Raw genomic sequence first — 26,430 nt, 5'->3', positions numbered from 1 at the left:
TTTCTCGTTCTGTCATTCTTTCGTTCTTTTGTTCTTTCGTTCTTTCTTTCTTTCTCTTTCTTTCGTTCTTTCCTTCTCTTTCTTTCGTTCTTTCTCGTTCTTTCCTTCTCTCATTCTGTCTTTCCTTCTTTCTTTCTCCTTCTTTCGTTCTTTCGTTCCTTTTTTCTTTCTCGTTCTTTCGTTCTTTCTCGTTCTTTCTTTCATTCTTTCTCATTCTTTCGTTCGTTCTTTCGTTCTTTCGTTCTTTCATTCTTTCTTTCTCATTCTTTCATTCTTTCTTTCGTTCTTTCTCGTTCTTGCGTTTTTTCTCGTTCTTTCAGCAGCATTTCTTTAACAGCATTTGTTAAAATCTTGTGTCAGTTATGAGGGAGAAAAATACACTGAAATGTGAGGGAGCATAGAATCACAGAATGATTTAGGTTAGAGGGGACTTTAAAGACCATTTTTCCTGCCCTCCTGCCATGGGCAGGGACATCTTCCATTAGGCCAGGTTGCTCAACGTCTCATCCAGCGTTTTCTTGAACAATTCCAGGGATGGGGCATCCACAGCTTTCCTGGGCAACCAGTGCCAATTCCTCACCATCCTTGCAGTCAAGAATTTTTTTCCTAATTTCCAATGTAAATCTGCCCTCTGTCAGTTTAAAGCCATTTCCCCTTGTCCTATCACTGCATGCCCTTATCAAAAATCCCTCTCCAGTTCTTGTTTAGCCCCTTTATGTACTGGAAGGTGCTCTGAGGTCTCCTCAGAGGAGACCAGGCTGAACAGCTCAACTCTCCCAACCTGTCTCCATAGCAGAGGTGCTGCTCCAGCTCTCAAATCATCCTTGTGGCCTCTTCTGACCTTGGTCCAACAGGTTCATGAAGCTGCTTCAGAAATGCTCGTAGTGTAGAATCTTCTGGTGCAAATACGTTGTCAGTATAGACAGAGTACAACCAGCAGCCTTGAGTACTTGAGTGAGCAACAGGGATGTGTTTTCAGATTTAACACTTCTATTAACATGTCTTGTACAACAACAAAGCACCTTTTTTCAAAGGTCTGGTCAGCAACCCTTACAGTCTGTGCATATGGAATCCTACTTGGAAGGGCAAGGAGAAGCACCTGAAAGAGAATCTCACTAGATGTGGGCTGCTGCTAATGCAGGCACGAGCTTTACTGAATTTTGTACAATCTGATTTTCCTTTTGTGAACCAGGAGACTTGTGTGGCTAGATGGTGTTGTTTTCAAGAGATCTTGAACCAGAAAGCTGATCCCTGTGGGATATTATTGCAGAGCTGTTTCACAGATCAGCAAAGAGGGTACTAATAACTGATCAGTGCTTCAGAAACTTGAGCTGGTTAACAGAATTATTCAATGTATCCTATAATTTTACTTTTAATTTTTCATGATGCTTTCTTCTGCTTCTGTCAGTAGTTAAATATATGATGATTTTTTTTTTAGTTTTGAGAGCTCTGCTTGTTAAATGTTAATTGATATGATAATTGTTATCAACATGAACATAGTATTTACTGAGTTAGTCACCTGTAGAGGATTAGTCATCTGTACTGTTCAACACTGCTGAATTTTAATAAGCATTTGCATAGAAATCAGATCTTCTGAATGCACTTTATACAGACTGGTGCAGTTTTTTTCATATTCAATTAGAACCTGCTAGTCAGTTGGCTATTTAGATTGCCACAAAATATAATAAAAGCTGTCGGTTAAGCAGAGATTAAATCAATTAATTTTTTTTTTTGAGAGAGGTTAATAAGCCTAATAGATGAAATGGGGGAAAATATACATTACTGTAATAGCAGTAAATTCTAAAATTCTTTAGAAAACTATAGCTAGAGAGAGTTGTAAAAATGGAGAGTTATACTGAATGGAATGTTAACAGGAATCTGTCTCAGAACATGAGGAGCAGGGCTGCAGTGCATGTCTAGCAAGCATATTTTTCTTTAAGTTTGTTCAGTTTGTTAAGTTCTTCTTTAAGTTTGTTACCAGACATCAAAATAGTTTGTCAGAAATGCAGCAGGGTTTGCCAAGGGTGCATTGCTGAGTTGCAAATTGCAAAGTTGAGTTGCAACTTGCTTGAGCATAGTGGGATCTTCTGCTACCCTGCAGTATAACACTGAGTGCATTTGTGCCTCTCAGAGTGCTGTCCTACAAGCTTGTACCCTGTTATCAGACATTAAAACTGCTCTGCCAGTGTCTGCTTAAGCACTTGGATGGGTGAAGAAATTTATGAGAGTTTCAAAAATTACTTCTGTTTTCACCCACACAACAGTGTCCTTTTTTTTACATATGCTTATGTCTTTCTGTGCAAGTTGCAGGAGTTAACATGCACTTCAACAAATGTAGGTTCATTATTACAAATTTTAAAAGTTTGATTTTTGTATTAACTGGTGTGGCATGTGGGAAGTAACACCATATCTTCCCATTTTCTTTAGATCTATGTAGTTAAACTCTGCAGTTTCAGAACACAGATTTATAGTTGTTTATTTAAATATGGATTGTATATAGTTTTTAAACAAGTGATACTTCTGGGAGTTTCCTTTCAGTGTCCAAAGCTGTGCTATCCAGAACATGAAAGGGAGAAAAAGGAAGTTGAAATGTTTAAGCAAGTTATGTACTAAACTAGGTAGTATTAAACAGCTTATGTTGACCTTTTTCAAAGTCTCAAAGGAGAAAGGTGGAGAGAAAGGTTTTTCCTCTACCATTGACATTTCTTGAGTTTACTTCTATATATGATTTAGAGTGTGTATTGATCAATTGAAAAAATTATTTTTTCTTTAAAACTTTAATATGTAGGTGGTTGAGAAATGGAAAATACTGAGAAAAACTTTGAGGACGTGGATAAGTTAATATTCAGAACTGATACTATGTAGAGTTCTTTTAAGTATCCACATAGTATTTTCCTAAGTAGGCTTTTGTTGTCCTCTTCTATACAGATGCTGAAATCTGAGACAGAGATTAAGTGAGTGTGAAACACCATTTAAACCAAATTTGGCACAAATGTCTACCTTTGAGGCAGGGGAGTTAATGGAGACAAAACAGATGGTAGGATTCAGACAGAGTATTCTTCCTTGTCATCTTTTTTATTTCTTTAGTTGTGGCCACTGAGCTTGTGTTTTACCCTCCTGTTAAAATTCTTGAATGAACTCCATGGATTAAATTCTGGCTTTGCTGAGGTTGCTGCTGAAATTTGCATTGATATAGATTGTGTGGGAAGTAGAAGGGGAGGGACAGCAGCTTAAAAATACATTACAAAATTACTGTGTGCTTTTTTAGCTTTCTCTGTTGTGCCCTTCTATTTTTATTTAGTGGGTGTTGAAAGCAAGTGATACTTTAATGCACAGTTGATTTGAGCATGAAATGTTCTTGATAGCTGCATTCTTGCTGGAAGGAGCAGGACAATGACCTGTGCTTGGTGACATAACTGTGTGTTTCACATTCCAGAATCTGGTCTTAAACTGCATGATTGGAATCTATTTATAGAAACTCCCAAGTACAGTATTGACCATGCTTTCAGTAAATTTGTTGGAATTTTTCAAGTCAATTTAAGTATTATGTAAATATGATTTAAGTGAAAGTACAGTACCTTATCATACTGGTGCAATTTCTATAGCCCTTAAAAGGCAAAAGTATGTAAAATATTTTTCATCCTTCTCTGTGTTTCTGCTAGAGGGTTATTTGTTACCACTGCATTCCAGAGCAAACACTTTTTTTTCTGTATTACTCATGGTGATTCTTTCATAATGTAAAAAAAAAAAAAAACCTAAAAATCACTTAAGCAGTAACTAGCATTTCCTGCCTGAGCTCAGATCATACATGAAGTGTTTATGTCTGAACTGTCTGTATCTTGAAGGGATGCTTTCTTCTACATGTCACCATTTTTCCTTGTAATCTGGTTTCATTCTGTCATTGAGGCTGTGGCTGTCACTGTCCTGTGGAAGGCATTTTCCTGGGTAATAGCTGAAAAGAGTTGCTTTTGCTGTCATCAGGCTTTAATTTGCAATAATTTTTCTGGACAAAGCAAAACTAGAATTCTTCCAAAGATACGTTGCAAATGTGGTATCACTTCATGATGTAGCAATGTGGATTTACTTTGAATGCAAAAGACCTGCTCATCTCTGTAGCAGTTTACTGTGCAAAGTACAAGCTCAAAGATACCCCGTTTGGTTTTGCCATTTTACAAGTTTAGTTCCACAGAAAATCATGGTAAGAGACATCACTGAACCAAAACTGCATTGTCTTTATTTTCTTGTTGAACTGGATCCTAAATTACTTGTAAATAGCCATTATTTTTTTATTTTAGATTCTTGGAATTTCAAAGAAGAGGTAACTTTCATTAAAGAGAGGGGTGAAGTAAAGTGAAGGTTTTATTCCTGTGTAAAAACTGTTTTAGGTGAAAAAGTCTTTGGCGAAATAAGAAATTAGGAAGTTACAGAGCAGGATTGCAGTGAAGCAGGACCTTACCCAGTCTTATTTTGGAGTTATGAGTATTGCTGAATAGTAATAGTAACAAAATTGATTAGTATTTCACATGTTCATTATATAAACAATTTAAGAAATGAGGTAATTATGTCAATATTTTGTATAAACATGCCTGTGACATGCAAAGGCTGAAGTCTTGATGTAAAGATATAATGGGAGTCGTGACTGAATATTCAACAGTAATCTTACTCAATTTAGTTTGACAGATACTTTTCCAAGCTGGACTTCTCTATGTCTTGACAAAATGCATAATGACAGTGATTACTTTCTGCAGTAAAAAAGAAGCAGTTGGCTTAGCAGAGCTGCCATCCTAACTGGTGTCAAACTTAGAATTGTTTTGAAGTCCATGACTTGAAACTGCCTTCTGTAAAAAAAATATTATATTTGTGTATGAAGTGATGGATCTCATTCTCTTTGTTCCACAGTCTATAGTCTGACTCTATTAATTAAATTTATGTTCACAATAAAGAAGCTTAAACTACAAATCAGATTTCTAAAGAATAGTTGGCATATCAGTTCTTCATTTCAGAAGAAAACTGCTGAAAATACACATCTTAGTAAGTTTTAGAGAGGCTTTGCCAGGCATGCTGGGGTCCGAAGGAGTTTCTTAGCTGTTACCATTTGAGGCTGGAAGTGCTTTTGAATATGGAATGCAGGTGTTGGAAGTAGAAGGAGACTGTGCTGCTGAAGTGTCCTCAAGTGTGTGTGTTTGCTGTGCTTAATTAGGAATGAGTAAAACACATAACCAGATTTAGCTCCTTCTGTAGTTACAATGATGTATCCCAACACTAAATAATCCAAAGTATTCTTTCATGTTTGCATATACTGTCTCTTCTGGTTGGGATTGATTTGAAATATTTATTGCCATTACAGTTAGAAGGCCTGAGTTAGAAAACTTGGGAAAGAAATAAAAAAGTACTTCATTACAGTCATAATTTTTAGCTCCCTATTATCTCCACTGTATGAAACCCCCTTGGTATCTAAATCCAAGGATTTCCCTTAATGAGAGGGAAGGTATGTTAACTAAGGAGGAAAATTCCAGAAGCATTTTGTTTCATAATGGGTCATGCCGTTTGCGCATTTGCATGATGCAACACTATGTGAAAGAGTGCCAGGTAGCAAAAAAAAAAAAAAAAAAAAAAATTGATTTTTAGTCATCCAGAAAGGGTTACGTGTACTTGTAAAAGTCCAGGCTTCACTGATAAAGCATTCCTTTTGAGCTTTGCTGTTTGTGTCTCATTGAAGAACACTGATTCTCTATTCATCTGTCACACTTGCATTTAATTTGCTGAACTTTCACTGACTGAAGAGCAGGTGAGATGTGCATTCCCTGTGCCTGTGCCTGTGAACTGCAGGATGTGTTGTGTAACCCCTTTTGCTTCTTGAGAATTTGCAGAGGATGGGTATACCAATAGACTTGGTTCTTTTTATTTCTTCAAAGATCAAATTAGTAGACAGGAATAATATTTTCAGACTTCAGTCTATTTAGAAAACGTCGGTGGTGCCAGCCACAAAATGTAACTTTTATTCCCAGGCTTTTATTTCCCAGGCTGGAAGTAAGCATGCAGTCCCAGATAGGGAGACTGGAAGTGTGGGTAGTCCTGGGAATGGAATCCCTTCAAACAGATACTGCTCATGACTGGTGCCAAACAAAGTAATTTCTGTGCATTGAGATTGACTCACCAGTAATGGTCAGCAGTGTTCTGACTGCTTGAAGATGTGCCTGTGTACAGACAGGACTGTGAGTTCTTAACACACAGATACAGCAGAGGCAGATTCAGGAGCTGCAGCATCGTTCAATAACTGAGGCATCCTCTAATGGGGAATGTTTGTGCACTCAGAGCTGTAGTTCGCTATTAGAGAATGTTTATAACACAAGGATATCCCATTTGCAAGCCATACCTCGCTTGGATGCAGGCACAGCACAGATAAGAAAGCACATACCCTAATAAGGAGAAACTACTCTGCATTTTTAAAACAGCTCAGATTGGGTTGGAATGTGGTGCTTAGTTGAATAAATGTAAGAGAATTGCTTTTTTCTCTTACGTTGTTTTGTGATAAATTCTTTAGAAATAAATATTTTCCATTCATGGATGATAAGGAGTTATTATAATAATGGCATTACCATAATTTTAGCATTCTGGCTCTCCCTGGCCCCTTTCTCCTGTGAGAACAGTACCAGGATAACAGTGGTGATGTCAAACTGTTCTATCGTGCAAGAAAAAGTTTTTCTGCCTTTTGTGTCAGAACATAAAGTATTAAACTGTGAGAGGACTATTGTGTGATAAAATACCTCAGCTGTGTAGCATTTGTTTTAATTTTCTGGGTTTGTGTAATCTTTTTTATTAAAGCTCTGACGTATTTTCCACAATTTCAGAAAGAGTTTGTGTGATTTCCATGCTTGTATCTATTCTCTTTGTTCTAACGGGCATCCAGTAGAAAATATTTATGTTAAAATTTATGACTGTTATGGAGCTCTTACTTATTTTTTACTGCCTTATTCTCTAGTTGAAGAAGAAATCTTTTCTCTATCAATCTTACATGTTCAGTAAAATTTGAATTTAATATTGATACTTTTTTCTCATATTTCATACATCTTACTGGGTGCAGAATTAGAGTGAGAAGCCTTTTTGATTTTTCAACAACTAGCTGTCACAGGAGAGTTTTCAGTCTGTGGTATTAGAGGACTGGATAGATGAATGGAACAGATTTTTCAACAGTACTCAGTTCAAGTCTTACTCCTTCATTTAATTGGTAGATAAAGTGAATATTAAATAATTAACAGAACTTTCTGAGACAACTCAGAATGATTTGCATAGCATAGCAAGATAAAAAAGCTCACTTTCTGAATAGATCAGTGATTTTAACAGTTTTCATTCTGTGGTACTTAGAATAGTAACATCTGAAAGTGCAAGTTATGCATAATGGAAATAGAAAATCCTGAAGCTGAGCAGTTACTATATAGGAAGGAGTGAAATGATTTCATAATCTATTTTCTCAATTTAAATCTCTTAGAAAAGAGCTCTAATCAAGAAGTGATTGGGATGGGGAGGTGTTGTTTTTGTTTTTTATATTGGAGTGTTTTTGGCATTGTAGGAACTTTGGTAGCATTTCTGGTAATTTATAAAATGTGTGTTTTGCAACTCAATTTGCAAACCTTTTTTAATCAAGAAAAAGCTTTTAGACACTTTGCAAGTTTGACTTTCATTTTTGGAGCTCTACTTTATGTAAAAACATGGAGCCACAGGGAGTTGCAGAAAAGAGTCACCAGAGTTACTTTGATAACAGTCTTGGGAACTTGTATGTTTATCTAAGAAAGAGAAAATGCTGAAGAGAAGCTCTGTTAAAATCATACCAGTACTGTTCTGAAGAGAGCTCACAGTTTGAGGAAATGAATTCTGGAAAAAGAAGGATGCCCTACCATTTTTCCCCTCCTGTGGTTTGTAGTGTAGAAAAGATTTAGAATTAGAAGAATGGCAGGACCTCAGTTGGGGGAATGGTGGTAATTTCATTTTTTGGACTAACTTGTCTGATTTAAAATGCTTGCAAGCATTTCACATAACATTGCTTTTATTTTGAAACTCCAAACTATTTTGGTTGGTGGGGGAATTATCCGTGAGACTGTTTTCAGGAGCAGCTATGAGATGCACAATGCTTTACAAGTTCATGTGAATACAACGCAATTTGAAGGTATTTTTGTGTTGAGTGGCTGATGGCTATTCCAATACCTAATATATTTATTTAGAAAAAACATGTTGATGTTGTCTATAACTACAGGGGACAGTGTTAAAAAGAGAATAGTGTCCTCATTTTAATGCAGTTTTTGAATGTCAACTTTCTGTTCCTTAAGATTTTCAGGAAAGACTAAGATAAGTAAATGTCTTTTGCTTTTGGGTTGTTGGGAGTTTTTTCATTGTCTTCCACAACCTGCCTTCATGCATTTTTTTAGTGCTGTACTGTGATTACATTTAAAGCTACAGAGTACAAATATGTTCTTCAATTTCCACTTATATAATTTTCTTCGTGAAGTATTATCTGGGAAAGATGTGTGTAGTTATTTAGAGATTTGGGTTGCTGAATAGTAGTTTTATACTTCAAGTTGAAAAAAAGTAGATGCTTGACACGTGCTTGAACACTTCTTGATCAGAAGGTCACTGTTCCACAGATCTGCATCTTGCATTTGTGACACCAAATTTACATGTGCCTAGGAAGAACAACTTGGAAATTGGGTGGTTACTTCAGGGGGAAATTAGGAAATGCCCAGGTCACGTGTACTGTTTGAATAAACTGCAGTTGATGCTCTCCAGGGCAAGCATCAGTTACTTTTAATTTAAAACATGATGTCCTTTGTGTATAATTGTACATTATACACATGGTGTCCTTTGTATATAATGTACAATGGTCCTGGCATGGTTATTTCTTTCAAAACTTGTTAACAACTCACTGTAGTTTTTTGGAGTATCTTATTTTGTCACTAGTGTAGTAAAAAAAAAAAAATCAAGATTGCATCTCCCAAAACCATGCTTAGCAAAGAGAGGTACTTGTTTGGCTGGTATGAATCAAAAATAGCATGTGAAACAGACACAATAATAGAATGTTGCAAAGAGCAAATCTCACTTGAAACATTGCCTTTGTCGGGTAGGAATATTAAAATCATGATTTTAAACCCCTGGGAATAAAATAGCAAGAAGAAAAGAAGAAAAATACCAAGAAGAAAAGAAGAAAGATAGGAAGTTTTGGTAGATGAAAGACATTATCTCTCTCTTGCCCTGTTTTTTTGGTAGGGGGTGGGGGAGACAGTGGGGTTGGTTTGATGATTTCTTTGTGTTATAAAACATTTCCAAAGTGGGATTTTTTTTGTTTTTAATCTGGTTTTCTGTGACCCTTTCTAAAAGTTTCAGGGATGCAGGAAGAAGATGTGTTATGGATAGCAATGGCAGGCATTCACCAGATATGGGCACTGATGTTGGAAGGTGGAAAACTGCCAAAGGGAAGGTAAGCAACTGGACTAAGAGAAATGTGAAATTGCTGCTTGTCTTGATAAACAGCTTTCAAATCCCAAAGAGAGAGATAATCAAATTAAACTGAAAACAATATAGTTTAAAGGCTTATATGCTTAAAAGTCTGCCTTCTTTTCCCGCATCTGTTAGATGAAATGAACATAGCTATACAGCTATGACTCGGTAAGAACCATTCATATAATTGAATGTTACTTTCCCTTGCATTTGCTGAGTTATGTAGTAATGAACAATGTGCCGAGGTGATATAAAAGCACAAAGGCATTGAATAATGCTTCACTGCTGCATTACAGTTGGTTTTATAACTCACAAGTGCCTGTTCTGTAGCTTCTGTTTATGCATCTTGTCTGAGCTGTTTCAAACTCGTGATTGAAATTGGGTGCTCTTTGCCTTCAGCGACTTAAAGAAAGGAGTGTGCCTTCGCTTTGCTGGGAGTGGGAACGAGGAGAACAGGAACAATGCTTACCCACACAAGGCAGGGTTTGCCCAGCCCTCGGGGCTCTCCCTGGCCCCAGAGGAGCCCTGGAGCTGCCTGTTCGTGGCCGACAGCGAGAGCAGCACCGTGAGAACCATCTCGCTCAAGGACGGGGCGGTGAAGCACCTTGTAGGAGGAGAGAGAGACCCACTGGTAATCACCTCAAACTTCCCCACACTGCCCTACTAATATTCCTCAAGCCTGACCTGGAGGAACCACTTCTGGGGTGAGAGGGTAAATCAGTTTCCGTGGCCATCAATTTCACTGCTTGGAATGCAAATGTGTGGCAGTTGTGATGCTCAGGTTGTAGTGCAGATTGTTGCTCCTTAGATAAGAAATTACTTCACTTATTCTTAAAACAGCCAACTTGATTCAGCATTGTGTGGTCATTAAATCAGCTGGATTCATACTTACAACTTAGATGTGAGAGTTTCCATTTCTGTGGTTAGCATCCACACTTCCAGGTTTCAGTATCTTTGTTTTGAAATTGTCTTCATTTTTTTTAAAGTCAGTGAATTTCCATTTAATTACAGTCATTTAAATTCATGTCCACATTGAATAATCAAATCTATTAATTAAATAAAATAATTTTTCAGAATTTGTTTGCTTTTGGTGATGTGGATGGAGCAGGCATAAATGCAAAGCTGCAGCATCCCTTGGGAGTAACATGGGACAAGAAAAGGCAGCTGCTCTATGTGGCAGATTCCTATAATCATAAGGTAAGTGTATAGTAACTTGTTATATACAGACTTGGAAATTATTATTACTACAAAGAATCATTTTAGTAACATAGACAGATTTTGCTTGGTCCAGTTAAGCTGAGGAAATTAATTACACAAGTTTCTTTGTTCTTTTTCTTTCCTTCCTTCCCTTCTGGCTCCTTCTCTTTACCATTGTTTTGCTGTCACATTCTTCTGTACTGATATGATGGTCTCTTGGGGAAGGTGAATTTAAAGTGCCAAGTTACAGTTCAGACTTAAGACTTTCTGTGTACCTTCCCAAAGATGCTGAACTACAATAAAAGAGCTGGAAGGGCTTATTCAGGAATACTGCAGGTTTGGTAGAACTGAGATGACAAGAGGATTTGTTTTTCCCTTAAAAAGGTCACCTAAGTATTGTGGGTTACCTCCGTGGAACTCTGGGTTTTCATGATTGTTCTTATTTGATGTTATATAAGCATTTGTGTCAGAAGGTTTTTAACTGTACACTGACTACATGCATTAAAAGAGAAGTAACCTGTTTGATTTGAAGAGTAAGGTATGTAACACTATATGCTTATTGAAAATTTAAGGCAAATGATATTTTGCTTCAGATCTTGTATAAAACATTATAAACTTCTTTACTATTAAAAAAAATCTATTTGTAGAAGAAATATAATCTAGAAGTTAGCCTGCCAACTTTGTTAAGCTCTCACTGTTTTGCAGATGTTTCTAGAAAGGCAGCAAACATTAGAAAAACAAGTCATCCAGCACACTTTTATAGCTGAGGGTTAGGTACCTGCAAAATCATGGAAGGGAACCCTGAATGAGGACCAAAGGAAGAGGTGAATTCCATGAGGGAGTGGGGAGAGGGAAAGATGGGACGTGTCACTTGGTAAAGAGTGATAACACAGCATCTAGGATGCACCCGTGGTAGCTGAGATACTCAAAAAGCAGTGCTGGCTACTGGAAATGTGGGACATGAGATAATACAGAACATGTAATCCTGCTGGGTTTTCTCAGAGAAGCTTTTTGTGTCTTTGTTGATCTTAGATTAAGGTTGTGGATCCCAAGATGAAGAACTGTGCTACCCTGGCAGGCACAGGAGAAGCAGGCAATGTTGTTGGTTCCAGCTTTACCCAGTCAGCTTTCAATGAACCAGGAGGTTTGTGTGTTGAAGAAAACGGCCGCCTGATGTATGTTGCAGACACAAATAATCATCAGATTAAAGTGATGGATTTGGAAACAAAAATTCTTTCCATGGCAAGTAATACTTATTAAACAGGCTGATAGTGGTGTTTCTTGTTATAAATTACTATTTCAGACTTCAGCAAGTGTGATAAAAATGAGACAGCTAACTTTGGGTACAGTAGCTGTATCTACAGGATGTTTTGTGATGATCAGGGAACTTAACATTGCCTGCTGGCACAGTTGTTGAAAGCCTCAGTCTTCAGAAAGACAACTTTTGCATGAAAACAGGAAGTGACAACCCTCTAGAAAAGGTTAATACAGAAACTCCAGTCATTAAAATGTACAGCCCATTTTTTCAGCATGAAGGGCATTTCATGAGCATTTTGTAAAAAAAGGAAGTGAAATCAATTACCAAGCTATGCAATTACTCTGTAAGAGATGATTTTGGGAGGTCAGCGACTTAAAGCAAGATATATAAAGGGCTTTCAAGTTGTCAAATCAAAACCACTGTCAAAACTGAGCGCAGCTTTATTTGATTGTAAACAAACAAACAAATCTGTGCTCACGTCCACCTTACAATGCCACTATATTTTAATGATTTTTTAAAAATTTATATATAAATATATTTATGACATAACGATCCTAATGTTTTCTTATATGTTTCCTGCCTTTAATAATACACAGTCTTCAATCTGTGTTTAAATTTTCATATCACGTAACATATTGGTGGCTTTTCTGGGAAATTCCTCTCTATTTTACTGTGCTATGTGCATTAGTTAAAATCCTGGATTTTGTTACTGAAGCATGCAGTTTAATACCTTAAAGAATTAGAAGGAAATGCATTTACAGTTTATCTAAAGCAAAAATGTAATCCAACTGTAAAAATTTTAAATTAAGGGATACTATAAAGTAGTTGTGGGGTTTATGGCTTTAATAGTAAATATTGCTTTTATTTGGATTAATTAAGGGTTTTTTTTCATTTTAAGAAAACATTTTGTCCTTCCCTTTTGCTATTTTGTCATAGTATTGTTCATGCTGAATGTTTTCAGTAATAATAAAAATAAAAATAAATATTTTGTTTGATTTCTAATGATAGTTGCCTATCCTGAAGCCAGAAGCATGTGATGTTCCAGATAACCTGCCTGTGCAAAAGGATAAAATAACAAACCTGCCAAGACTGCCTAGATCTGCACCAAATGTTGAACTTCCTTCACTAACTGTAGCTCCTGGCCAGACAATTCAGTTTTTATTAAAGTTGACTCTTCCTCTGGATTCAAAACTGAATGAAGAAGCTCCCAGTGCCTGGTTTATCACGGCAGAAGGTAAAGTCCTGGTTAGGATGGGAAGTGGGATGGGTTAGGATGGGAAGTATCAGCACATCCTGCAGTGCAGGGGATCTCAGTCTGATGAATGAAGATGTTCCTCCCCGTCCTGTGTTCCTGTTTGACCTTGTGATGCAATACTTGATATCTAGAGTTGATGCATTTAACAGCTGGAGTGCAAAGACTGAAAAAAGTCTAACACCTGGTAGACTGCTTTTTGCTTTAATTAATACATGCTGCATTATGTTATAGCTCAATGCAATGAGTTAGGTGTATGTAGGTACAGTGGTTTTTAGTTCACATACTCTCAAATATTTCAGTAAAAGTGAAACTCAGGTTTCATTCTAACAATCAGCCTGAGCATTGCTTAATTGCACCAACCCAGCTATAAGACCAACACTGCTGTTTGGAAATGGCATCATTTTACCTACAGTTTAATGCATTTATGGCAGATATCTTACCTAGTATATTAGATCTCTGATGCAGATGTATGGTAGCTAGTAATTTAAGAAGTTTTGCTTGTGTATATCAGAATAAATTTTAATATCCTTTAAAGAGTGTATAGGAGAAACTGCAATTCCATTGCATTTAAATAAGATATACTGTATACATACACCTATACTGCTGATGCAAAGCCATGGATCTCTCCATCTTTAAATGACTGATAAAGCATTTGTAAATTACTTTTCCTTTTTTTTTTTTTTTTTTTTTTTTCTCTGTTCATGACTGGAATAATCAGGAAGGAAATTTCCTCTAATGTTGCATGTGGAAAGTCCTTGTTGTCCTACAGGTAGAATTAGTGTTTTCTGTGGCTTTCAGACATGGTGTTAAGTACCCTAATGATAAAATCTGTTCTTCCTTTGCAGATAACACCTGGTTGCTGCAAGGACAGTGTCTGACAGGAGAAATAAAGGATGTTTCCTGTCAAACTGTCATTCCCTTTCAGCTGCCTGGGAGCTGTGTGTCAGCAGAAGCCACCCTGGCCATCAAAGCGTGCCTCTACTACTGCAGCAAAGGTAGCAGTGCCTGTATGATGGCAGGAGTCTCCTTCAGCCAGCCCTTGCAGGTCACTGGCACAGACCAAGGCAGCTCAGCTCAAGTGGAACTGATACACACCTTTGCAACCAACTAACACAAAGCCAGCTGACTTCACACTTTATTTTGCTATCCACCATTTCTGTGGGAGAAAGTACAAATAGATAACTTGGCTCTGTTTTTTCCTGGAGCTTATGACAAAGCTAAGAAATAATTTGCTTGGTAAAATGAAGTAGTTTTTCTTACAGCTTAACAGGAAAATTTATCATCACAACCTCATTTCTTTACATTACAGTAGCAGCAATACTTTGTAATACTGTAGACTCTGTTGCCAATTGTGAACACACTGGATGTCTGCCAGTCTTAATAAGTGAGCAACAATTTTTAGAGTCCATTTGAAAGAGCTGGTGTTATTTTGTGATGTTACTGTAAGATCTTTGCACTATAAATAGTGTTGGACTAGATAATTTTGGACTAACACTTCAAAATTCCTTTTATGCCCTTATTGCATTTTAATAGAATGTCAAGTTTCTTTCTCCAGTCTATAAAAGAAGTATTTTGTTTATTCTTCTGTAATGACACTTATGACACGTGTAATTGAAAATACACCTTAAACTAGGTGCAGCACTAGTTTTATGCAAACTGAGCATTTTGCTTTAACTTGACATCGCCGCCTTACATGAAGAACAAAGGTTCATGGGAAATTTTCTGTGAAAGGAAGCCTTCAAGTTCCTGCAGAAAAATTTCATGCTGATTTTTAACAAAGAATGTGCCTCTCTGCAATGTGTATATGTATATAAAATAACCACCACAAAACCATGCTGGAGCTTTTCTGATACATACCAATTTACATTTTATAGAAGGTGGTAGGTAATGGTTGAATACCTACACTGCAAAAATTAAATGTCAACCATTTCAAGCAGAGTGATTTACTCATTTTTATGATTTCTCTGCAAAGACTATCCTGAAGAGTTCTGTGTTGCAGATACGTAATATTATGAAGAATATTACACTCTTGAAGTCTGATTCAGAGTCTTTTGAAGTCACTGTTAGTCCTTGGATTTGTTATATTCGCCACTGAACCAGAATTGTATACTTGATAATGGATTATTTACATTCATGTTTAGAACTTCTGATCTTTTGCTAGAAAACTGGTAACCTAATCTTTGAGTAAGATGCTTTAAAACTCTATTGCAAAACTCTGCCCTTGATGGTTAAATGTTTTGCAAATAAAAGTCCTTCAATTTGCCACAATGAGAAGGAGCAGGGTGATAGTGGTGGTGCAAGTTTATTACTTGAACTGGAAGAGTTTCCATCATGCTTAAGTGGTAATTGGTGGTAATACACTCTGATCATAATAATCACTTCTGAGAAGATGATTTTGTTTGAAGTTGAAAGATAGTACTGTCACACATATTATAAAGTGCAGTAATGAAAGAATTTTTTAATATAGTCCTTTCTGAAACAATTACTCCTGACACCTGTCAGTAAATCCCCACTATCAGTTGTTGTTTTTTCTTACTTAAAGATTGATTGAATTGTTCATCATGAACTGGAGAGGCTTTTGTTTTAAGGGAGTGGTGTGGTTCTTCCTTCCATTGAAATGCCAGTCTATCTGAAAGTTCTTTGTGGCACCAGAAATGGTTGTTATCTCACCTGTCAGCAAAGCAAGGGATGAAATGTTATTATTCTTATGATTGGTATTTAAGCAACTTTCCTAGTTCACTGTTTCAGCTCCTTTGGATAAGCCTCTCCATTTTCACATGCCATTTTGAAGAGTGAAAAAGCTTTGCTACTTTGTTCACAGATGGCAAATACTGTTGGAAGGATGAAGATAAAGAAACTGATTTGGGCATTTCTTATTTTTTACACTTTAGTAAAACTTAGTCTTTCACAATTCCTTGTTTGTCTGTTCAACTTCGGATAGTAGCCAGGAAACCTTCAATCAGCTTCTAGATAGCCTGCAGATTTTCTGTTGCTCTCTGGAAAAAACAAGCATTAGGTTCAGAAGTTCAGAATAACGAACCAAGCTGTCACAGTTACCTTGAACGTAGAATTCATCAGGTGGATCTTTTGTCTCTCATTTTGTCCCATCATGGAATGGTTTAGGTTGGAAGGGGACTGAGAGATCATCTTATTCCAACCCCCTGCCATGGACAGGGACACCTCCCACTAGAGCAGGTTACTCAGAGCTGCACCCAGCCTGGCTGTGAACACTTTCAGGGATCTGGCATCCCAGCTTCTCTGGGCAGCCTGTGCCAGTGTCTGACCACCCTCACAGTAAAGAATTTCTTCCCAATATCCAGTCTAAATCTGCCTTCTTTCAGTTTGAAGCCATTCCCCCTGGTCCTATCCTACATGTCCTTGTCAAAAGTCTCTGTCCAGCTCTTGCAGCTCCTTCAGGTACTGGAAGGTGCTAGGAGGTCTCTCCAGTCTTCTCCAGGCTGAACAACCCCACCTCAAATTTTCAGCTAGAATGACATTATATTTTACTATTTTAATCAGATCACATTATCAAATTCTGCCAGTACTCCCATATTAAAAAAAAAAAATCAAAAATCTGTTTTGTTATTGACACTTTCAATTAATGTATTGCTGTAAGCGAAAGACTGTATTCCTCACTTTATTTAACTATAGTGTATAATTTTTAATTTTCTGTCTGTGTGTTCTTTCCTTGCTCAGTCTCTGTGTTCCCTGTGATTGGTTGTTAATCCTCTAGTCTAACATAAAGTTTTGTTTGTCCAAGGCATAAGGATGCACATTCCCAGAGTCACTACTTCTGTTTCACTTGTAGTGTACAGATATTCTAATGTTCTCTGATTAGAAAAACACAGATTTTTTTACAGCTTATGATATTTAGGGATGCTGTTTCCATTTCTTCCTCCAGGGTTTACAAGCTGCTCTTATAGTTAAGCAACAAGTGCCATAAGTTTCACCAGACAGGCAAACTACAAGAAATTTACAATTGTACAAGCTACAAGAAATTTATTTAAAGACCAGAAAGTATCTTCCAAATATAATGCAGAAAAATAGGAAATCTTACTATTTTGTAAAAAAAGAATCAGATACATTGATGACTGCTACCTCTTTGTATGGGAACTAAGTTTTTTTTATGTTCCCTGATATAAAAATTCTGAGCAGATTGGAATGGCTCACCACTCCCAAATTTGTTTCTTATAGTAAAAGTTTGTAAATCAAGGCCTTTTCCAAACATGACTTTCTCCTGGCTTTAACAGGTTTTGCAGCAGACCTTAATAAAGCATTAAAAGATTATAGCAGCTCTGAAGAGTATTGGTCATGGTTGATTTGTATAGTGGAAACAAGTTCAGTGGCATTTTTAGTTGTAGTGTTTGCATTTCTGGGACAGCTTTTGGTTTTGATTGGATGTATTAATAGTTCCATTAGATGTTTTTAGTAATTTTATTCAATTGCAGTATAATATTTTTTATTAGACTAGAAAAAAAGATAAAGTGTTTTCAAAGAGGGAGGATAATTTGTTTTAATAGCTCTTTCATGTTGTTTGAATTCAGTAATATCTTCTGTAGCTTGCTCCCTTCTGTTGAAGGAAGGGTGGGGATGATGACTGTGTAAATCTGTTGGTGGGCACATATTTTATGCATATATTTTTAGTTGATTTCTTTTTGTGTTAGATTCTTACATCATTTTTAGCTTTTCTGTTGGATGCAGTTCTTCACAGTTTGTGTTTGGCATCTCATATCTTCTGCCTACAGAGCATTATAAAGCTGTGGTAGTGTGGTACCAAGCAAGAGAAAGTAGTTTTATGGCATCAGGTAAATGCCTTATCTGCTTATCCTGAGAAAAAGTGCATATGGCTTCCAGTATATTGCATATATTCTTAAAGCACTGATTTTATTTCAGTAGGAAAATATTGTAGCTGAAACCATGGGTAAAACTTTTGTTGAGAGAACATCAAGAAAAATATATTCCTTACCTCTCAGTCAGAGGAGGGGGATGATGAAAATGAAGAGACTTTCCTTCTTACGTAGGGCCATGTCCTTTCGTTCCTTTAATTATTGACTATTTATTTTAGCAAAGATAGAGGCATTATTGACCACAAATTGTCTTGAATTTTTTATTCCTAACAAGGTTTTCTATGTACATGGAAGCTTTAAATGTCTGACTTTGTAGAGTTATGAGTGATAGATCTTATTTTAAATGGTTGTCGTTTAGCAGAAAATAGCAGAGATTTATTTACATTCTTAAGATCTGTAATTTTTTTAAATCGCTGTTATTCATTAACTTACCTCAAAGACATGTTGGGGCTACACTCTCACAGAAGTGTGAACTCAAAATTAAGTTTTCTTTGTTGTAGAATGTGTGAGATGTGCTGTGACACATTGTGTTCTCCAGGCTGCAGTTGTGCTACCTAAGGAGAATTTTCCACTCACCACTCAGCTCATCAGTCACCCCCAGTAATTCTCCACTGAAATCTGCCAGGTCACTTGCTCATATAACCAATTAATATTACTGATTTAGGTTAGCAAACATTTAGCATTCAGAATTTATCATTACGATTTTCATTGAAGTTGGTTTGTCAGGGATTAGAGGAGCTTCTCTGTCCCAGGCAAATGAAGTATAGGAATGGTGACAAGTAATTGGAGATAATTTTTGAAAATGTGAGACCTGGTTATTTTTTAATTAAATCACAACATCTGTTTTTGCATTCAACAAGAGATCATTAATTTAGAACCAATATTCTAATATTTTACATTCCATTATGTTCATGTAAGCAAATTTGACTACTGTCTTCCATTAGAAGCAGCAGATCTATATTTTATAGTTTTTGTACTCTTAAAGTCACTACTCTCACTTAGGATTAGGATTCATTCCTGTTCAAGACTCATCACACCTATGATTGAGTTTCCAAGTTTCTCTTAGTTTGTCACACAATTTTGGGGGATTTTGGTTAGGATTTTGGGTCTGTCCTTTCCTCCTGTAGTTTCCACAGTGAAATGCAGCCCATATCTTGTTATCATGGAGGGATCCAAGTAGGAAGGATAATTCCCTCCACCAGCTCCTTGCCCCTCCCCTGCTTCAGGGATGGGGATGTAAACAGCAAGTAATTCTAGATAGCATTAGAATAAGATGATGTCCTCAGGTCAGCTTCATCAAGCTTTGCACAGATGCAGCTACTGTCAGAAGTTTTCCCTTTACCTCTGGCCCTGCCCACTGAGGTCCTGCAGTTGTTTGTGGCTGTCCCAGAGCATCCCATCAAACTCGAGTAGCCTGTGCAGGGATTCTGACGGCTCTTGGTTGCAGGAAACATTGGTGCTAGAGATTAAATACTTTAGCTGCTACAGGTTAAATATTTTAGCTCTTAAGTAATTTGCTGTCTTGTTGGAGGTTGTTTAATTATTGTCAGGTAATGCACTCCTGCTGTAGATGAGAAGCTGGAAACCTGGGTGTGAGTTGAGGAATGTTTGTGTAGCTATAATTAAATATTGCTTAGTTTACCTCTTTGGTGGTCCTTTGCTTTCAGGCATACCAGGGAACTCTGTCCAATTGCAGGATCTAGGGCTAAGCAAAAGAATTGCAAGTATTTTTTAAGTCTTGCCTAGTTCCTTTGAAACATGGACAATTTTGAGCTAAAGAAATCCTGTTTGAAGAAAACCTGTTCATACATCTGCCTTAACTTAATGCTCTGTACTCAACATGCCTCAGAAGAGAGACATTCCATACTGTATTCTTTCCCATTTTGACTAAGGATTGAGAAATTCAACCCATCTGGCCATTGTCAGACTTCATAGAAAGCAAAACAGCAATTCCCAATTTGATTTTACATCCATTAAAAAAAAAAAAAAAAGAGCCTATTTTCCAAGCTTTTGATTAAACTGAAATACTGAGTTTGAACCATATGTTCAAGGAATCTGTCCTGAGAGTTACTTGAATCATATTTCCAAATCTGATTTCCAGATTTTAAAAATTAATTGCAAAGAAACAAACTGCTAAATGTTTTATCTATTGAATATTTAACTTCAGAAGTCTTCAATTTCACTTTTAAAATAGGATTAGAACAACTAAAGCATTCTCCTCTCTGTCATTACCATTAATGTACCATTAATCATTGTATCATTAAAACCTGTGATGGATCGATGTGATTTTGTAAGAAAATCAATAAAGAAAAAGAAGGTGATTGTTAAACAGTGACTGGGTGAAATCCAGGTGCTCTAAGGTTAATGGCAAATACCTTTAGGACCAGGAGTTCAGCCCAATGTGACAGAAATTCTGTCTTTTTATTACATCTTGATGGCTGAAGGAAAAAATCAGTGCCTTTTGTAACAATACTTGAAAGTGTTTCTTTACAGAAATACTGGAGTACTGATTGAAATAAGCTATTTGACCTTCATGGTTTGCAAGTTTCAGAAGGATTTAATTCTACTAATTCTGAAACTCTGAAGAATTTTCCTTCTCCATCATGTTATTGAATTAATTGGAAATTAAGGTGCTTATTTGTCAAACTCCTTACAAAATACTTCAAAACAAGGTTGTTTCTCAATCTTATGAGCTTACTTCTGAAATTATTGTTACCTCTTTTGTACACTCCAGATCAAACGTGGCAGGGAGACTTCAAACAGCTTGCTGAAATTGTGGTTTGAGTGAGGTGGAAGGCAGAACATGCACTGATCTAAAGGGGCAAAGGTGACACTTCTTGGTATTTGAGGGATGGAGAGTTGGTCTTTGTTTTGGAGTTGTTTTCATCAGCAAAGATGCTTTACACAGCAGAGGGCTGTGTGTAGGGGCAGTGAAGTCAGGTTATGTCACTGTGAAAACGTGTAACTTCATTTACGTTCTGCTGCTGGGATATCTAAAAATCCCAGCAGTATAATGGTAGTGAGGGAAGTCACATTTGAGCACTTAACACCTTAATAAATGTCTCCAGGTGGTTTAAGGGGAAAGACAGGAATTGTATTTTCTTTCTTGAGAATTTCAGTGTTGCTTTGTAGGCATTGGAAAATTTTGTCTGTTCTTTGAGATACTAAACCTTTGTTTCTCCATTACATTTGATGCAAAGCCTTCCACATATCTGAATATTTTAAAAATGTGGTTTACATTTGTTGTTACAGAATATGAGAAGAACTAAAATGAAAGCACTTAATCTAGAGCTGATCTAGGTTGTGTCAATTCTTCACTGACAGTGTTGCCTAACTGTTCTTAACAATATTCGTAGATGATGATCCTTTTTAAATAAAGGGTAAATATCCTGTAATATTATGAGAACAAATAAATACACTGTAGAAGAAATGTCAGCCTTGGCTATCAAACCAACAGATAAACAGTGATTAAAGAATGTATGCTTTCTCCTGTGCAGCCTCTTTATCCTTGTAAAGCTTTTTCTTGGAAAAATAAACATTAAAAAATTGTATGTTTTCTTTCATGGCTGCGTTTTTCTGTCAATCTTCGTGTGAACATAGATCTAGAAGTTATGAAATGTGTCTGCTGTGAGGGGTTGCAGCTTGACTAAAAGGCTTTAATTAAGAAGAACTGTTTGTTTCCCAGTCCCTTTGCCACAGGCTCTGCAGCCGTGGGTGTCAATCGGCCCTTCGGTGACCAAGGGTCTGTAAAACAGCATGAGTCGTGAGGGCTCCCCCCTCCAGGGCTCTGGGAACAAGAGATCTGCTTTTATTTTCATTTCTGCACATTAGAGACATTAGAAATGCTGCACTGCATGAGTCACAGGCTGCCTGATTGTGTCCTTCAGTTTATTGCAGAGATCCCAGAGCAAATTTAGCTATGGGATGAGATCCCTCTGCATGGAGCTCCACTTGACTCAGTGTTTGTTACTGTGGCTAGACTGTGCCACACTTTGCAGCATGTGGGTGCCTGTTTAATTATTATGGCTGAACTGTATTTTAGTAGCAACATCTAAAAAACGTAATTGTTTTACTCAGATAACAGTTTTGCTGCTTTGACCCAGAGCCTGTGGGTACAGGGCAATATTACAGCCTCTCATGTGCTCCAGTAGAACTGGAGATGGACACCAACATGCCTACAGAGATGATCTGTTATTTGTGCTGCTCATCATTGTTTTTATTGATACAGTGATTTTTCACTAATGAAAGCATTGTGTGACAAAAATTCTGGAATGTCTACTGTAGGTCAGCCTCATAAATTGTACTGTAACCATTGAATTTGTGTCATTCCCACCACCCCACTAAAGATTATTCCTTGTGTTCATTCCTCTATTGAAATATTTAAAATATTTACACACACTACTTATAAAACTCAGCTAACTTTCTTTGATTTCTATGCAGATGCAATATATTCAGCATAGTGTGATGCAGCAAGTCTAGATTTGACAGACACTCAAATTCGATTGTAATTTCTGTGTTTTACTAAAAAGTTCATCAAAAGCTTCTGCCAAGCTAAACTCAGCAAGTTTAGGCCAGGTCACACAATCTCTCAGCATCTCAGTGAGCGTTTGCCACAGGTCACAAAGCTGAGCCTTGACTGGCTTTGGATTGTCACTTCTGAAATGACACCTTTACCCCCAGCTTTTGAGTGTTCTTAAAGCAGAAATGCTGTGTGAGCACAGACCTGCACATTCTACGTGCAAACCAATCTATGATGTTTTTGTGTCTCATGGCACTTGTGGGACTGAGCTGGGCTGGTGCATTTTGCCAGAGCCCCGGGAGGCACTGCCTGGTGCAGATTTCTGTGGTCACAAAATCACTGCTCTAGGAAACTATTAATTAGCTTGTTTCTAAAAGCAAGGGAAAGGAGCCTTTCAAGTTAAAATCACTAACAGGGCCAAGCTATTTTCTTGTTATTGCAAGGGATTCTGCAATCTCCTGCCAAGAGCAATTTATCCAGAGATTGGGTAAATGGGGCTTTAAACAGCTCCTCTCCCTGCCCTGTCCTTCCCATCTCAAGTAGTTTCCTGTAGCTGTTCAAACTCAGGACTCTGCTGCACCATCTGAATTTTATCTTTTCTGCCTGTCACCCTGGTATTTTGTGCACACAGTCCCTCCAGGAACTGAAAACAATACCTGATGGTTATTTTACATGCCAGTGCAGGTGGCAAAGTTCCACCCTTGCTGTAACTGAGCTTTCTAGAGTAGGTTTGTGCTCCTCTGCCCTCTGCTTTAAGCACAGAAGTCAAAGCAGAGGTGAGGATTTCAGCCTTTGCGTGTAAAGGAGTGGCTTTACAAAGTGTTGCTGGAGCAGCACATGCTGTTTCTTTTTTTGGAAAAGCATTAGCAAGTTATAACCCTTAGTTAAATCTCTCCATAATTTTACTATCTCAGACATTCCCTTAAGCAAAGTATGTGGGAATGCCAGTGCTCAGAGCTCCTAGCTCAGGCTGTAAATTCTGGGTATATTTTCCAAACACTGAACAAAGCTGTAATATTAAGGCGTAGTTAGATATTAATGAAGATTTTGTTTCACTAAAACCAAATACTTAGTCAAACTTACCCTTGTGCTGTATAACTTTTGAAATCCATTCACCATGGAACTGCAATGTTATTTTTGAAGCTATCATTGCAATTACTGTCCTTGAGAACTAAATAGTTGTTCTAACACCATCTTTATTTTCCAACAAGAAGGCAGCACATCAGGTTTGATACCCGCTTTGGACTGCAGGGCTTGGGCGAGCACATTGCTTCTGTAGTGAAGTGAACCCTGTGTCTGAGATGACAGCACATAAAGTGTGACATGTTTTAATCAGAGCAAAGCAGACTCAGCAGTTTATTGATGTTTTTATTGATACAATGATTTATCATTGATGAAAGCATTGATGTGTGTCAGCAGCAGGAGTAAGCAGTCGTTTCATCAAGGTCTGTGTGCCTTCCCTCCTCCTCCTTGTGCACACTGACACACCTGACTAAAGCTGTGATGTTTCCAAGTTATCTGGGGTTGATACTGAGACACAGAGATCACCAAGAATGAGAGATAGAACCATTTTTTCAAAATCTTAATACATTCAGCAAGTGGAACCACAGGGTAAAATATAACATTGAAATGCACCAAACACTGTGTAGGTGCATCAATGCTTAAGTGGCAGTTAAATCCAAAGGAAACTTGCTGGGGGCTACTGAGAAACCCATCATTTAAATTTTTCTTTCCTTTATGCAGTTGAGTGAAGAAGATGGATTTAATTTGCATTTTTGCCATGCTGTTAGCAGTGGAAGTGCTATAAAGTGCTGTTGTTATCATAGACTCAAATCAGACGTGCATGTGGCAGAACTTCTGAGAACTTATGAAGAAGATGCAGAGGGTGTAATGGAGTCTCTATCAGAGAGTGACAAAAATTTGCCTCACAAATTCACTGCTAAGTGTAAAATGAAACATTTACTGAATCATAACTGGATTAGTTATGAATTTAAACTATCAGGGGATTAAAATTCTTATTTACTTGAGGCTGCTGAACAGAATAATTCTCTTTACAGGAGGCTTAGATTACATGGAAGTACACAGTACAGAGAAAAAATACAGAACTTAGCCAAGAGAAGTGAAATAGGATGGATGGTATATTTTATATAGAAATGTGTGTCTTTTTTCCAATATATAGCAAGCTTGCTGATTTTTAAATAATGCTTTTGTTCAAATGTTAGTGACAGTTACTCAGTAGCTTTGAGACCATTTCTGGTCTATGCGAGTGCATCACCTGTAATCACAAGATTGTATGTTTTTCTTACACACTTGGTACAGGGTCTTTCACTTGCAGGGGTGGCCTGATCACCCTGACACCCTCTGGGACTCTGCATTTCACAGCTTTTTGCTTGACAGTATAAGAGGGACTGCCTTGCTACAGGCACCTGACAGCAGGCATGCATCTGTTTTCCAAGAACAGCCTAGCTCAGATGAACCTGTCAGAGTGACTGTTTTCCACGTTCTCCTAACATGCAGAAAGCTTATGGAACACCTTGTGCAGTGACAAGCAAAAAAATGACCAGGATTTAATCCATACTCAACTTCTCACAGTCTCACAGGGAAGTTGTATTTACAATTAAAGTGCTCCCAGGAAAGAAATAATTTGCTGTTTGCAAAAAACCCCTACAAGTTAATCTAGAAAACTTGTATGTTTTAAACTCAGAAATGTTTGCAGTCAAGCAAAGAAATTTTCAGGAGGAACCAAGTTAGCCCAAAGCAAATCTGACTTGTCACTTTAACACTGTGAGGACTACAGAAAGCAATGACACATCCTGGTGGAAGGCGTCCCTGCCCAGAGCAGGGGGCTGGAATGAGATAATCTTTAAAGTCTCTTCCAACCCAGGTCATTCTATGATTCTATAATCCCATACTTCCTCGGTTTTGATGTTGTTGGGGCTTTGTTTGGGGTTTTTTGGTTTTGTCAGCTAAGGAAATGAGTGAGGAAAATCCACTAGAATTACATTCCAGCACAGCTCAGCATTAAAGCCTACTGAGTTCTCCTCAGTTTGGGAAGAGACTCAATTGACTGGTAAGTTTGACTTAGTGATGTAAACCACATGAAGGCTGAACTCTCAGGTGGAATCAATTTTCCTGCTTCTAATTGGGCCATGGAGTTTATACATTTCTCTCAGGCAGCAAATAGATGCATTTATCCCTGCATTGCTGTGCTCCTCTTGTTAATCTCTGCTGAGTTTTTTTCTTAATGACCATCATGTGACCTTTTTCACTCTCCATTCATCTCTGTAATTAGTTCTCCCAAGGCTTGCAGCCCAGTATTTTGACATTTTCATTTTGTTTGCCTCTGTACTTCTCTTTATTCCAACTCTCTGCATACTTTGGACACTGCTCCTTCATCATGTCCTTGGTTGAATAGTTCTGTTTTCCATCTCCAATTTTTGGTGGGAATTCCTGTAGACTGCTACCCTTCTTTCCCTGCTGCCTTTGCACATTTTGTCTCTGGAAGGTACAAAGTTCCTCAACCACCCATACTGAGGAGTCAGAGTCCTCCCTCTCTCCCCCAGAATGGTCTCTTTCTACTAAAGAAGTCTCACTATTCTATTAATTTTCAAGATATCAGCCCCAGCCTCTGCGTTCTTTCTGCACCATTATCCACTATTATTCTTGCAAATATTGCACAGCTAAGCTCTGAGGCTTCCCTTAATTTTTCAGAAGGATTTCCTCATCATCACTAGCAAAGCTTTTCTTACAACACTGAAATGTCATCAACTTGTAGGCTCTCCTGGACTAAGATCACTCATTCCTACACCAATAATATCTCATTTTTTGCTGTCAGACTCTGGCTCTTCTGTGCCATTTGGTGCCA

General features: G+C 37.4%; 1 protein-coding gene across 1 annotated transcript in view; it reads left to right on the top strand.

Moving 5' to 3' along the window:
- NHLRC2 (NHL repeat containing 2) overlaps positions 1–21,609 on the top strand; it is a 49,300-nt gene extending 27,691 nt beyond the window's left edge. The window contains exons 6-11 of the mRNA XM_053983773.1: positions 9,370–9,469; positions 9,889–10,120; positions 10,564–10,686; positions 11,719–11,928; positions 12,953–13,178; positions 14,045–21,609. Of these exons, the coding sequence (XP_053839748.1) occupies positions 9,370–9,469; positions 9,889–10,120; positions 10,564–10,686; positions 11,719–11,928; positions 12,953–13,178; positions 14,045–14,310 (1,157 nt within the window). The 3' untranslated portion in view covers positions 14,311–21,609. The remainder of the gene's footprint in view (positions 1–9,369; positions 9,470–9,888; positions 10,121–10,563; positions 10,687–11,718; positions 11,929–12,952; positions 13,179–14,044) is intronic.
- The last annotated feature ends 4,821 nt before the right edge of the window (positions 21,610–26,430 follow it).

Source organism: Vidua macroura, chromosome 8 (assembly GCF_024509145.1).
Source record: "Vidua macroura isolate BioBank_ID:100142 chromosome 8, ASM2450914v1, whole genome shotgun sequence".
Taxonomy (NCBI): Eukaryota; Metazoa; Chordata; class Aves; order Passeriformes; family Viduidae; genus Vidua; species Vidua macroura.
This window is presented reverse-complemented; position numbering and strand designations above follow the sequence as displayed.